This window comes from Castor canadensis, chromosome 16, assembly GCF_047511655.1.
Source record: "Castor canadensis chromosome 16, mCasCan1.hap1v2, whole genome shotgun sequence".
Lineage (NCBI taxonomy): Eukaryota > Metazoa > Chordata > Mammalia > Rodentia > Castoridae > Castor > Castor canadensis.
The window spans coordinates 64,201,196-64,216,998 of NC_133401.1; the positions used below are offsets into that span (position 1 = coordinate 64,201,196).

Genomic DNA, 15,803 nt, shown 5'->3' on the forward strand with positions numbered 1-15,803 from the left:
AAATATATACCTTTCATTCCTTTTATATCCTTTGACTGTATTGTGAAAGGCAATTCAGGGAAATGGAATTCTTTCCTCTCAGGTCTGGAAAAATTCACCTTCCTTTTGTTCCCACTTACCACTTGGTCACTTTGACCTGTTTGTTCATTAAAAACACCCTTTTCCATTTGGCTCTAAACAAACAAATGGAGTTATTTTGAAGAAATTTGTGTAACTATTTGTAAAATGACAAGTCTATAATTATTAGCTTTTTCAATGATGTAAAAAGGTAGAACAGTTATTTTAATAATTGACAAGTAGAATAGACCTGGACTTTAATCTCAGTACTAGAGAGGCAGAGGCAGCCTGGTCTATATAGCAAGACTGTCTCAAAAGATAAAATAAAAACAAAAACAAAGTAGAATACCATTAAATATATAAACAGATCAAACTCAAAAGTTTCATAAAGCAACTTTTTAAATTATATATAATATTCAGAAGATAAGTCTTAATCATCAGAACCACAATCTTTACTTTCAATTGTATTCTGACTTTGGACAAATTGCTCTAGTTCATTTTATCAGTAACTTATTTTTTCTATTTGTAAAATGATGTGCTTGGGATGAAGGCATGGCTGAAGTGGTAGAGTGCCTGCCGAGCAAGCACAAGGTTCTCAGTTCAAGCCCCAGTCCCTCAAAAAAATAATAAATAAAATATGCTTTATGTCCAAAGGAAATAGTCATGTGGATTCACTACCTCGAAAACCTTTTGTGCTATTTTTGGTCAGCTGATGACAGATCATAAACACTTTTTGGGGGTCAATGGATACTTCCCAAATATAATGTGTAGTATTCCATTGTATAAATGTACCCTAACGTATTTAGTAAGTCACCTGTTCTTAAGACAGGTGATTTCAATTTTATTTTTTCAATTTTCTATTATTATAAGTAACACTGTGCTTTAAGTTTGAATAAACTCTCCTATAAATGGAAGGGATAAATTATATTGATTAGTTTTTTTATTGCAAATAAGTTGTACATATTTGACAATTGTTTTTAAATCCATAAAGTAAGATATTAAAAACTTTTTTAAAAGTCACTATTTTAAAGGTGGAAATCTGTTGGGCACCGGTGGCTCACACCTGTAAATCCTATGCAGAGATTGAGGTTTGAACCCAGCCTGGGCAAATAGTTGAAAAACCCTTCACAAAAAAAGGGTTGGTGGCATGGCTCAAGGTGAAGGCCCTGAGTTCAAGCCCCAGTACCAAATAAATAAATAAATAAATACAGGTAGAAATCTTATTCTGTCCAAGTCACACATTAAATATACAAATTGAGATATTGGAAATTAACTAAAATTGTAAAACACTAAGGAAATGATGGTCTATTTTCATCTCAAGGAAAAAAAAGGGAGAGGGCTGGTGGAGTGGCTCAGCGGTAGAGTGCCTGCCTAGCAAGCATGAAGCCCTGAGTGCAAACCCCAGTGCTGCCAAAACAAAAAAAGAAAAGAAGAAAAAATTGGACTGGTGATGTAGTTCAGTGGTAGAGCATATGTTTAGCATGTAAACAGAGAGAGGGAGAGAAAGAGAGAGAGAGAGAGAAATTAAAAGCATATTTTTAAAAAATGTTAGAGCCCCACAAACAGAGAAAAGAAATGGAGGGGGCACTGTTAAGAGCAGCCATATTTTGATGACCAGCATCTTGCCTTACTTGAGTGGGACCTGTGTCCTCTTGTCGGTTATTAGACATAACTTGTCCAACACATTGTGAAGAAGTACGTCTCTTTTTCACTCTTTCAGTTAACCTATTATTTAAAAATAAATGAGAAGTTATTAGAACTCCCCAGAAGTGCCTTTGTTTTAGCTTTAAGAGTGAACAAGGGCTGAGATGTATCTTGATGGTAAAAAGTACTTGCTTAGCACGCACAAGGCTCTGGGTTCAACTCCAGCACTGCAAAAATAAATAAATCTAATAATTCTTTTGCCCATTGTGGAGACAGAGGCAGGAAGATCATGAGTTCAAGGCCTGCCTGCCTACAAAGTGAGACCCTATCTCAAAAAATAAAATAAAGTAAAAAGAGTGAATGAATTATATACATGGATGTTTGTCAAAACAAGTACCACCAAAAATCAACAGTCAGCCCATAAGTACCAAGAACTCTAAGGAGAGAAGTGGCAATAAGGCAGAGAACAACTACTACATGGTCAACATCAATGGTGACAAATATGTCACAGAGTTACTAATGCTGTCTTACTCACTCCTTTCTACCTATTTTGAGGTTGGATCTCTTAACCACTGGAATTTTCAGTATATGACCTTGCTGTCTAAGACTAGCTTGCACCCGCAGTTACTGGCACCATGGTTTTGGGGTCACTTCAGGAACAATTGGGGGCTAAGCATGGTGGTGCACACCTATACTAGGGAGGCTGAGGCAGGAGGATAATGAGTTTGAGGCCAACCTGGGCTATGTATCAAGACCCTGTCAAAAAAAAAAAAAAAAACAAAGAACCAAAGACAAACAAAAAAACCAATTGGCCTATTGCAGTCTTGTAGCCTACTGTACCTTTGGACTGACACAGACATTTCCACTTGCCCACTTCTGCAAACCACTAATTCTCACAACCTATAGCCCAAACCAGTCTTCCAGAATCCCGATGGGCTAATGAAACTAGTCTCCTTCATACCTAAAATCACAGTAGCTTCGCAAAATTTATAAACAGTTCTTATACCTTGCTAGACACACCCTCACCATCTGTCACACTGCCCATTATTAATCAGAATAAGTATCAGTCTCTCAACCTGTATTAGAGGCTAAATCTAAAACTGGCCTAATATGTAGTTTTCCTCCCAACATATTTGTCTTTGAAAGACTATTTGACTATGAAAGATTATTTTTGACTATCCTTTATCCATTTAGAGAATTTGCTATGATATAGAAATAAACCTTCCTGTGGTATACTGAGTGCTAGGGTTGAAACATGTTCATCCTCCAAAAAATCCATGTGCTGGAAGCTTGATCCCACTGTGGCAGTATTGAAGTGGCAGAACTTTTAAGAGGGGAGGCCTGGTGGGAGGTGACTAGGTCTTTAAGAGAGATTAATGCTTTTCTCCTGGGAGTATGTTCTTGCTCTTGAAGGAAGTCCCATTAGAGAGGGTTGTTCTAAGGGATCCTGGCATCTCCCCTGAATCTCTCTCTCCTTTTCTTGCTCACATATGTGCCCCATCTGCATCTCTACTATGTTGTGATGCAGCCAGGGAGTCCTTGCTAGGACAGTGACACCATGCTCTTGGAACCCTCCTGCTATCAGAATTGTGAACAAAATAAACCTCTTTTGTCTTCTTGTGGTGCTGAGGATTGAAACCAGGGCCTACTGCATGTACCTCAGTTATTTTATCATAGTATTACAAACCAGACTAAGATATTATGGCACATGGATACTAGAACATAGATCGTATCACTTTTCTTCTCTTCGAAATGGAAGATAAGCTGGTGGAGGGGCTCAAAGAGTAGAGTCTGCCTAGCAAGTGTGAGGCTCTGCCTTCAAACTCCAGTGCAGCAGGAAAAAAACAAACAAAAAAACCAGAAGATGATTTTCTGAGGTTCTTTTATTAAATGGAAAGTATAAGATATTAGTGAAAAATTAAACATCTATATAGCTAAGAAAAATTAATTTCTTACACAGCATTCATAAGAACTACTCAGTAAATAACCTGTTATACAATTATAATTTCAATAGATCTTCTCCAAGTTCAGTTTACATACGGAAGCTGTAAAGCGATTCTTTGAAATGCCATTATGTAGAAACATTTTATTACTTAGGTCTGTTCTCTTCATAGCTCACCTTGGATTGGAGTAAGGGAGATTTTGATTGAGGTTTGCAGCTGTCAAACTACTGTTCATTAGATTGATGGCTGGCATCATCATACAACCTCCAGCACGTAGATCTTTAACGCAATCAGAGTTAGTGCTGGGATTGGCAGGGTTTGGTGGTTCAATGGGTTTTAGATCTTGAGGCAGAGCATGAACATTTTCAATTGCATCCTGTTGACAATGTCCACCTTCATACTCTAACTTTTTCAGTTCTGAAATATCTCCTTTTCCTCCTTTGATTTTAATAACTCTGACTTTGAACTCCTTGGGCTTTTTCTCTTTTTCCATTTCCTGCAATAGATTGAAATTTTGAGTCATGAGAGCGTTTTCTGGAATTTTTTTTTGGTGGGGGGGATGGTAAGACTGGGGTTTGAACTCAAAGCTTCACACTTGCAAACTATTTGCCTGGGGTTGGCCTCAAACCTTGATCCTCCCAATCTCAGCCTGTAAAGTAGCTAGGATTACAGGCATGAGCCACTGGTACCTGGCTATATAGGAATCTTTTTCTTTTTTCTTTTTTTTGTGGACTGGGGTTTGAACTCAGGGCTTTGCATTTTCTAGGCAGGTGCACTACCATTTGAACATATCACCAGCCTGAAAACAGTTATTTTTGTCATTAGAGTGCTAACTATAATATTATTATACTGGCTGAAATGAAAACCAAAGTGCTTACCTTTCCAAAAACTGATGTATTTAGTAGTGTATTAGTAAAAATTGTTTTTCTTTCATCTCTTATAAGTTCATTTTCTTTAAAATTCTCTTTTGGCTTTATGAATGAATTGACTTTTGCTTCTTCTAGTAATTTAGCTCTCAGCTCTGGTAAGAATCTGATTTTAAAAAAACGGTATTAGCCAATAATCTTTTTATTTATGAAGATATTTTATCTTTAATGAACCATTTAGTCAATTAATTTGCATTTTAGCTACAGCATAAATAATGCTGTATAGTTATAACCTCTGCAACAGATGGTACAATTTTTTTGTTTTGGTTTTTTGGAGGCTAAGGCAAGAAGATCACAAGTATCAGGCCAGCTACATAAAAAGACCCTGTCTCAAAACAAACAAAGAAGCAAGCAAACAAACAAACAACAATAAATAAAACTCCCTTGCATTGTAGAAGGTCCACAAAAGAAGCATTTAATCAAAGAAAATTGTCTTACCCAAACATTTTCTGAGGATTTCAGAAATTGAACTCAAAGTATTTTTACCCCATGAACATAAAATTCTAACATCTAAAAACCCAAGAGAAATAGCCTAACCAATGTAGGGTTGATATAAAGCAACACTTTTATTTGGTTTCTAATACTTTTTATCATCAATAGCACTTTCATTAATACAGCTTCTCATTTTTCGTTTTATAGCAAAATTCCTGAAATATCTGAAATCCCAGTTATTCTAAAGGACTTTGTCTTTTTTTTTATTTAGTCTATCTCCAATGGCAGTTCCCAGATTTTTCTATACTGGACTTTTACTCCATTACATTTAAATTGGTATCTGTTTTTCTCACTTCATGTCCACAAACCAATTAAATGATTTTCTTATTAATGAGAAACTATTACTCTTTCTTTCAAAACCCAAATTCAAAATGGTTCTTTTTTGGTTTTTTTTTTTTTTAGAAATCTGGCTAATGACTCTAAACTATCAATGAATGCTATTGTCATAGGCAATGTGGGAAACAGAAGGGTTGAAAAAGTATGGCCCCTGTCTTCAGAAAACTTCCAATTTAGTGGGTAGGATAACATCATGGGAACTATGACAAAGAATAAGCAAAGAAAAATATCATTTGGGAAGTGCTAATTATAATATATAGATTAGGGGTGCTATCAGAAGAGGGAAAAACCAAACTATTTTATGCATCAGAGGAACAAATGGGAGTACGACTAAAAAAGTATTCGTTATTTATTTAATGTTCTTTCTGATCCATGATGACATTGAAATTGTAGAATGGAAACTTAGAATATTGCCTTGGACACTGTAATATAATGAACATTAGCTATAATTATTTGTGTTAGAATTTTCATCCATGACCTCTATAAGTCCAACATATATCTAGTGAATAACTCAGTAAATTTTGTCAAATTGAATGATTTTTGTTATATAACAATCTACACCACAATTCTCAGGCTAGTAAAATTTCCTTCTACAAAACACTAAAAAGACTGTATTTGCTGAAATACTTACTTTTCAATAAACCCATCTCTAGTAAAATACTCATGATGCAAAAGATCACTAGATGATATCCTTTCAGCAGGATCAATTTGTAAGCAAGCCTAAGAAGAAAAAATATTTTTATAATTTTTTTTATCTTCATAAATATTACTCTTAACAGAGTAAATATTTTATTTGATAAATGAAGTAATTAACTACTCAGAGCTAAAAGTTTGTTTTGAAAAGATGGAATCTGATCTCAGGAATTCCTGACGCTAAGTTCTGACCATTTATTTCCCTAAAAAAATCTGTGCTTCTGGGCTGGTGGAGTGGTTCAAGTGGTAAAGCACCTGCCTAGCAAGTTTGAGGCCTGGAGTTCAAACTGCAGTACCACAAAAAAAAAAAAAAAAAGAGAGAGAAAAGAGGGAGAGAAATCTGTGCTTCTGAGCCTTATTAAAGGTTAAATGTCCTATGATTCTAGCCAAAACAAAGGTCAATCTGTTTTTGTTGTAATTAACAGATACTAAGGAGCTGAGGGTGTAGCTCAGAGGAAGCTTGCTTGTGCAAGACCCTGGGTTCAATACCTAACACTGTGAAAAACAAAAATATAAAATAAAGGTGCATAGGATTAACAGAAATTAATTAGCTCATTTTGATCCCTTTATCAGCCCTATGTGGTAGAAAGTTCATAGGCAATCATTTGCATTTTGCAGAACTGGGAGCATGATTAGTGATTTGCCAGACTACAGTTTTCATCCATATTGTCTGACTCTTAATCCAGTGCTCTTTCTATGGTATAATGCAATTTTGCAGCTATTCAAGCTCCCAAATCTTTCAACAATCCATTATTAAAAGTTATTTTTTGTTTTCTAACTTAAAAGTATTCCAACTGAGTAGACAAAAAAGGGAAAGTTCTGAATATTAAATTGCATATAATGAATCTTTATGTAACTAAATAACTATACTGTAGTTACATATAGAACTTATTTCCTTAACTAAAATATGGAAGAGAGAATTTGAATAAAAAAGCTTCTTCCTTACAATTTTCATTCTTCCTCTGAAAGGAGGCAAAGCATAATAATAAATAACCTTGATTGGTGCTTGCTAAATACCACATCATGCACTAGCCTTTTCTATCACTTCATCTCAACAACAACCTTACAAAATACATACTAATATTATCCCCAATGCACAGATGAGGGGACTGAGCCCAGAGAGGTTAAGTAATTTGTCTAAGACCTTATAATAGAGAAGCAAAAATAAATCTAAAAAAATCCAGGGAAATCTTATCTAATATTATGCTTCTGTTCATTTCAAAATGCATAGTTTAAGTTGGTTTACAGAAAGGTTCTATAGATCTGCTGTGCATAATGTGAATATAATTAAAAATACTGTACTGCACACTTAAGTTTGGTAATGGTAGATTGCATGTTATGTGGGGGGGTTTTTTAGCCACAAAAAAGGTTCATAAAATGAAATTATTTGAGCCTTTAAACACTTCATGAGGTGAGAATACCTAGATCCTTAAAACTGCAACTAATTAAAAATATATGCTTATTTTAAAACACAATGGCAATCCATCAATAAAAATAAGAAAAATGCTAAAAGATCTGTCCATATCACAGCTGATTAGAAGGAGACAAATTAGATGCAATCCTTCTGTGAATAAGACAATTCAAGGAATTTCAACATATGTCCTATTTTGGAAAATGTAAAAAGTGACACTTTGGAAAACAGATTGGCAGCTTCCTTAAAAATCAAACATATACCCGCCTCGTGACCAAACCATGTTACTCTTGCATATTTACCCCAAGGAGAATGGAAATACATGTACACACAAAGATTTGTTTATGACAACTTAGTCTGTAATAACCAAAAATGGAAAATAACCAAAACATCCTTTAACAGGATTGTGGATAAAAGAATTGTATATTCATACAATAGAATACAACTCTGTCAAAAAAGGAACATAATACATTACACATTTTGATACACTCAAAAGTACAAAATGAACCTCTAAACCATTATGCTAAGTGAAAGAAGTTGAACATAAGAGTACATATTGTATGATTCCATTTATATAATGTTTCAGAAAATGCAAACTAGCCAGATGCTTGCAGCTCACACCTGTAATCCTAGCTACTTGGAAATCTGAGCTAGGAAGGATTGCAGTTTGGGGCCACCTGGGCAGTAAATTCATGAAACCTCCAGGCAGTAAATTTGTGAAACCTCATCTCAACCAATAGCTGGGTGTGATGGTGTATACCTGACATTCCAGATACATGGGGAAGCACAAATAGAAGGATTGTGACTGTAAACCTTTCTACTTCTACTGACACAGAATTCTAATAAAATTTATTTTATGTATTTTTGCAAAAAAAAAAAAAATGGGATTGTAGTCCAGGCTGATCCAGGCAGAAAAGGAGGCCCTATCTCAAAAATAACCAGAGCAAAAGAGGGCTGGAGGCATGGCTCAAATGGTAGAGTGCCTGCCTAGCAAGCGTGAAGGCCTGAAAACCCCAGTTTTGCCAAAAGAAACAAAAAAAATGCAAACTAATCTATTGTGACAGAAAGCAAATCAGTGACTGTCTAGCGATAGGAATGGAGGGGAAAAAGGATAGCATAAGGACACAAAGAAATTTTGGACAGAAATATTAGTATCTTGACTGTGGTGGTGGCTTATGTATGTATACATCTATCAAAACTCATCAAATTTAGCTGGGCATAATGGTACACACCTGTAACTCCAGCACTCAGGAGGCTAAGTCAGGAGGACCTCAAGTTTGAGGCCATCTAGACTACATATTAAGTTGCAGCCTGCACTATATACCAAGATGCTGTCTCAAAACAAGCAACAAAAACCTCATCGAATTATTCATTTTCTTTGATAATACAGGGGTTTGAACTCAGGGTCTCATACTTGCTAGGCAGGCCCTCTATCTCTTCAGTCTCTCTGCCAGCTCTTTTTCATGTTGAGTACTTTCAAGATAGTCTCGCAAACTAATTGTCCAGGGCTGGCTTTGAACTTCGATCCTCCTAATCTCTGCCTCCTGAGTAGCTAGGATTACAGGTGTGAGCCACTGGCGCCCAGTTTCAAATTATACATTTTAAAGATGTGTGGCTTACTGTAAATTATACCTGAGTAAAATTATTTTTAAAATTTCTATCAAGGAAAAATATGTGTCTGACATTAGGTATTAAAATTGTATTTTAGAGTTATAAAAAATAATCAAAATGGTACTAATTCCAGAATAAGAAATCAATGGAACAGAAACAGACCAAAGCATGTATAAGCATTTTGTCTATGATAAATGTGGCATTCCAAGCACTAAGTTATTCCAGATGTAAAAAAAGTATTTGCAATTTATGACAAAAAATTAATATGCTTATTATTCTATAATTCCATATGAAAATGATAAATATTCTAACTGACCAAAATAAATCAAGGATTCTTCCTTGGCAGTACTGAGGTTTGAACTCAGGGCCTTCAGTTTGCTAGGCAAGCACTCTACCTCTTGCGCTATGCCCCCAGCCATTTTATTTTAGGTAATTTTCAAACAGTATCCCATTGCTTATGCCCAGGCTGGCCTGGACTTCACTCCTCCTATTTATGTTTTCCAAGTAGCTGGGATGACAGGTGCACATCACCACACCTACCTTTTATTGGTTGAGATGGGGTCTCTCAAACTTTTTACCAAGTCTGGCCTTGACCCACAATCCTTCTGATTATCTGTCTCCAGAGTAGTTGGGATTATAGACATGATCCACTGCACGCAGCTAAATTAAAGATTCTTTTAAAAAGAAGTAGCAATGGCTAATGAATCCAAAATATTCAACCTCTTTCTGTAATTATGTAAGTACAATTTTAAACAGCTACTATTTCTAGCTGGGTGGGGTAGCACAGGAGGATAGTCAAGAGACTGAAGCAGGAGGATTGTAAATTTGAGGCTGGCCTAACCTACACAGAATGTTCAAGGACAACCTGAGCTACACAGTGAGACCTAGAATCAAAACAAAGAAACAAAAAAAAGATAGTATTTCTGGGTTATTAAATTTGGCAAAGATTTTAAAAACTTACAATTTGCAATGGTAGATTGAGAATGGGAATCTTTATGAAAAAAATCTCAGTTGTAATGTCAGCTACTCAGGAGGCAGAGATTGGGAGGACTGAGGTTTAAGACTAGATGGGGCAAGAAGTTCTCAAGCCCCCAGTGAAACTGCACGTGCCTGTCAGCATAGCTATGAGGGAGCCATAGGTAGGCCATAGGCGTGAATGCAGGACGTTACTCAGAAAATAACTAAAGCAAAATGGGTTGGGAGCATGGTTCAAGTGGTAGAGCACTTACCTAGCAAGTACAGGGCCCTGAGTTCAAACCCCAGTACAACAAAAGAAAAAGTTAAATTTCATGAAAATTCTAGAAATTATAATCCCTTTGACCTTTGATCCATTAATCTCACTGATAGCAATTTATTCTAAGGAAACAATAAAACAAGTGCATAAGACTGTAAGAAAAATGATCTTTTCTATCAAAGTATTTGTTACCCTCTTAGATTACTTAAAAATTCCTCAGGTCGCCATCTTAGGTGACTTGCATGTTGAAAGGGTCCTTGCTTCTTCTTCTAGATTCCTGTCCGATGCCCTAACCCATCCCCCAAGCCTTTTAGCCAATCAGGAAAGATTGTGAACCTTTGACCTGGACAAATCCCAGGTGAGGTGCAGGGATTTTAAGGAGGAGCCACTGTCAGCCATTTTGTGCTTGCCTGTTTGCTTAGCTGGAATGAGCACATGATTGCACCCTGTTGATCAAGAGGAATTGCCTGTCAAGATTTTCTGCCTCGTGTTTTCTGTCTCTGATGTTTTCGGCACTGGAGGGTTATTAATTCCAACAAGACAAAGATTAAAATGTTCATTGTTGGGCTGGCAGAGTGGCTCAACTGGTTGAGTACCTGCCTACCTAATGCAAGGGCATGAGTTCAAACTCCAGTACTGTCAAGAAAAGAAAATGCTCATTGTAACATGCTGTGAGCTGTTTTTCAGCAGTGTTAAGGACACTCTACCCCTCATTTACATCCCAAGCCCCACTGCAACAGCTTTACCACCAGTCATGGGGAAACTGAAATCAACCTAAAAATCCAAAAAAGCAATGTCAGTTAAATAAACTAATGGCATACTCACAGATGAAATACCGTATCACCACTGAAAACTGCGATGAACTTCCATTTACTGACACAGTATGTTTACAACATACTGATAAATGAAAAGAAAAATTTATACAGCAGCGCGCTTAAAGGATGACACATTTTAAAAAGCATAAATTTCTATGCATATATTTGGTTGGGGAGACTCTAGAAGTAAAGATCAAAATGTTAACTAATTTTTCTGGATTGTAGGAGTTGGAAAAGTCTTAACTCTCTTGTTTATTGTATATTTTCTCTTTTTCTATAATTTTGAATATAGAAAAGAGAAATTAACCTGAAAGCCTTATAGTAAGCAAATTTAATTCTTAATAATAAACTCCACTTCTCTCCAGGTATCAATTAAATAATTTTTTGTTTCAAGGATATTCTTTAGGCCAGGCCTGGTGGGGAATGTCTGTAATCCCAGTTACTTAGGAAGCACAGGCAGGAGGTTCACAAATTCAAGGCCAGTCTGAGTAAAATTAAAGAGCCGGATCTCAAAAACAAAAAACAAACAAAAGGGCTAGGCTCAAGTGGTAGAGCACTTGCCTAGCATGTGTGAAACCCTAGAAGAATATTTTTTAGATGCTACAAACTAAAGATATATTTGTAAGTAACAGCAGCAACAGTAATTAATATTAATATTTGTTAACAGCTTATTCTGGGCTCTTTGCTAAATACACATTATCTCATTATCTCATCATTATCTCCTCTAGCCCCAGAGTACTGTTATTGTCATTTTACAGCCCAGTAAACTGAGGCATAGAGACTGAGTAACTTGCCCAAGTTTATAGAATTTATTAGTGACAGATCAGGCTTTCTCTTATTGTAGCGCTAGGGATCAAACCCTAGGCCTCATGCATGTATGTAAACACCATACCAACTAAGCAAAATCACAAGCCCAGTTCTGGGTGTTATTTGAGGGGGTGCGGGGTACAAAGGGGCAGTACTAGGGTTTGAACTTAGGCATTGTGCTTGCTTGGCAGGTGCTCTACTTCTTCAGCAAACCTGGATTTTCAAAGAAGTCTATGTGATTCTGGAACCCTTTATTTTAAACACTACATTATACTTGCTCTGAAATTTAGGGAACCATTAAAATAAGTCACCTTCATTGCTGATAATAAAGGAAATTTGGTGGTTAGAGAAATAAAATAAAAACAGATTTACTATTCACAATAAACCCATCTTACACTCTGAATTTTGTACTAAGTATATTAGTATATTTACACCAAGTTTAAATAAAATTTAAATATAAAATAACAAACAAGCCACATAATGGTTTTGTTTTCTCCACTTTAAGTATTGGTGTGTCTTCAGCAACTTCAAAATTGCAGCTACCTATGGATGTCTTGTAGATAGCTCAGTTTACTCCTATACAAACAATAGCTCACTAGCCTGGCTAGACTGGATGTTAAAAAGATGATGATAAACATGGTTAAGTCCTTAGAATTTTTCTAATTCATCCCTAATTATCATTAAAATTGGGTAAACAAAATAATGGAGACTGGTGGGGGCAGGGGTTCAAATGGTAAAGCACCTGCCTAGTAAGCGTAAGATCAAGAGACCAATCCTCAGTGCTGCAAAAGAAAAAAAAAAGACATTATTTTTAGGGGCTTTCTAACAGTCTACAAATTTAATTTTTCTAAAATTTTTGCAGCACTGGGGATCAAACCCAGGGTGTTGCGCATGCTAGGCAACCACTCTACAACTGAGCTACATCTCCAGCACCTGTAGCCCAGGCTGACCTTGAACTTGCATTCTTCCTGCCTCAGCCTCCTGAATGCTGCGATTGGTACTCAGGGCCTTGCACTTGCTAAGCAGATGCTTTACCACTTGAGCCACACCCCTAGTCCTTTCTTGCTTTAGCTATTTTTCAGACAGGGTCTGAAGTTTTTTGCCTGGGGTTGGCCTCACACTATGATCCTCCTACCTATCATAACTAGGATTACAGATATTTAATGCTACACACCTGTCTTATTTGTTGGGATGAGGTCTCACTTTTTTGCCCAGGCTGGCCTCAAACTTCTATCCTGCTGATCTCCACCTCCTAAGTAGCTGGGATTACAGGCATGTACCACCATGCCCACTCAGCCTTGTAACTTTTAATCATGTAACATTACTTTTGGCTGGGCACAGGTGGCTCACACCTGTAATCCTAGCTCCTCAGAAGGCAGAAATCAGGAAAATCACGGTTTGAAACCAGCCCAGGCAAGTAGTTCCTTGAGATCCTATCTGTAAAAACCCTATTACAAAAAAAAAGGCTGGTGGAGTGGCTCAAGGTGTAGGCCCTGAGTTCAAACCCCAATACCACAAGAAAAAAAATTACTTTTGAAATTTCATTAAAGTAATATTTTAAAACTGTATAATTTATACAAATTCCTCAGATATAAATTCTTAATCTCTTAACATACATGAACTATATCTGCCAACAATCCATTAAGCTTTGGATATTTTTTCCTTGCACTTTTGGGGTGTTGAACTTGAGGAAGTACTACCCCAGTAAAAATGGGACTCTTGGAAAAGATATTCTGCAAGTGAGGTGTCAAATTCCCTGAAAAGAAAAAAACATGTTTATAAGAAAATAGAAAAAATTATAGTCTTCCAAAATAATTAAATGTCTACATAATCTGCATTATACCAAAAACTGAAACAAGGAAGAATAACAATCATGTTGTTTAAATTTTTGAAGCTGAACAAGAAACTATCTGAATATCTCATAAAAAAAATTAAGCCTTCCCCAATGTGTTATCAATGTGTTGATAACACATTGACAAAGATGTAAAACCACCAGGATCATCTTCTTTCCCAAACTATAAGTCATAATATGTAATTTCCACATTCAAATATATTTTTATACATTTCTTTACTGGTATCTAAGGTTTGACAATCAAGTGTTCATCAGCAAAACAGACTGAAATCTTCCTCAAAACAGCGAAAATATTTAACTTATTTAAAATCAAAATATTGCATAGAAGAAACAGGACTAGAGAATAGTCGTAGCATGGAAAGTAGAAATAGGAATGGAGAGAACTGCACTCTAGCTCCAGACTGCCTATAACTACTTCCATGACTTTGAGCAAAACTTCATTTTATAGCTTGGTTTCTTTACCTATAAAATGACAGATTCCTTCTAACATTAATTTCATAACCAGAACTTTAAGGAAGACACAAAAAGTGTGATGCTTTAAGGCTTCAAACTATCTTAAACGGATATTTACCCAGATTTCACTATAATTGCTCACGGGACCTTACTTATAACCCCGGACATGTTCATGTCTGGCTTCCCATCACACAAAGCTCATCATTTAGAAATACTTTAACAAACCCAAATCATTGAAATACTATGTGTAAAAATAAAGAAGAAAAAAATACTATGTGCAAGGCTAACCTAAAAAAAAAATAATAATAAATTAAAAAAAAAAAGCAAGGCTAATCTAAAAATGTTGGGTAATTAAAATAGATCATCAAATAATTAAACTCTCATCAAACATATTTTAAAACATTTTATTTAATTTTTCATTAAATATATACTGGAATGAATTATTTAACTACCTAGCTAACTACTGTGGATTTTGTGGCTTTAATTTATTTTGTTAAGGAGGATGGTTTTTGAGTAAATAATTGATTTATTATCTCCTGAGTATCTCCAATTACTTTAAAAAAGCATCCTCCTCAACTCCATTATTTAAAAGTTCCTGTTTAGAAGTGCAAATATTTGTAGAAGCCAAAATTTATAACTTTTTAAAAAATTAAAGTACAATATTATTGTATTATTTTTCATAGTATCAATCATCAACATAAAGTCTGTATTTGCACATCGACAAAGAAAATATTATTTGTAAAAACAGAGTTTTCTGCCTTCTTTATCAGTCTAAAGCATCTATCTGCCACCACCTATGAAAATAATATGTTTCCCTATTCTTGGGCAGAAAAGCTAACTTTGAAAATCAAGCAGAATTGATCTGGCAATATTTATTTTAGACAGGTAACAGAATATTTCAATATTACCTACCTACTTTAAAAACAATTTTATGGAGTAAATCCAAATCAGAACTGCTGGGAAGATAAGGATTTCCAGTGGCCATCTCAATGATCATACAGCCCAAAGCCCAAATATCCACAGGTCTGAAACAAACCAGAATAAATTACTTTCTCATGAGGATACACATAAGCTAGCTAGTCTAAAAATATTGTTAGCTGGGTGTGGTGGTGTATATATGTAATCTAAGCACTCAAGAGGCTGAAGCAGGAGGATCATGGGTTCAAGGCCAGCCTGGGGTATATAATAAAACAGTCTAAAAGAAAAAGGGAAAAGGTTTTTTTAAAAGGTAAGATAAAAGGTAAAGAAATAAAAATGTTTGCCAGTGGTAGGGGAAAAAGGGAACAAGACAAGGTAATGGAGGGTAAATACGGTCAGAGTACACTGAATACATGCATGAGAATGTCATGATGAAATCCATTATTTTGTACAATAAATATATCTCAATAAAAAGGATAAGAAAGAATGTTTAAGTGGTATCACTTTACACTGCATCATATACCAACTTTAGAATATAATATAAATATTATCCCATTTTATTAATAGCTAAATAACTTGTATTTAAGTTATATGAGAAGCCATGTAGCAAT

The 15,803-nt window shown here is 35.5% G+C and overlaps 1 protein-coding gene across 6 annotated transcripts in view; it reads right to left on the bottom strand.

The window, feature by feature from the left end:
- The window catches only part of Cdkl3 (cyclin dependent kinase like 3), a 94,740-nt gene that overhangs the window by 9,226 nt on the left and 69,711 nt on the right, over positions 1-15,803 (bottom strand). For 3 of the 6 annotated variants that reach the window (XM_074057302.1, XM_074057300.1, XM_074057299.1), the window contains 7 exons: positions 15,187-15,299; positions 13,586-13,725; positions 6,030-6,118; positions 4,523-4,676; positions 3,821-4,140; positions 1,689-1,782; positions 11-173 (listed from right to left, as the gene is read on the bottom strand). In XM_074057302.1, the coding sequence (XP_073913403.1) occupies positions 11-173; positions 1,689-1,782; positions 3,821-4,140; positions 4,523-4,676; positions 6,030-6,118; positions 13,586-13,725; positions 15,187-15,271 (1,045 nt within the window). In that variant the 5' untranslated portion in view covers positions 15,272-15,299. Of the gene's footprint in view, positions 1-10; positions 174-1,688; positions 1,783-3,820; positions 4,141-4,522; positions 4,677-6,029; positions 6,119-13,585; positions 13,726-15,186; positions 15,300-15,803 lie in introns of those variants that run through there. The other 3 variants (XR_012442521.1, XM_074057301.1, XM_074057303.1) reach the window with 3 other exon arrangements.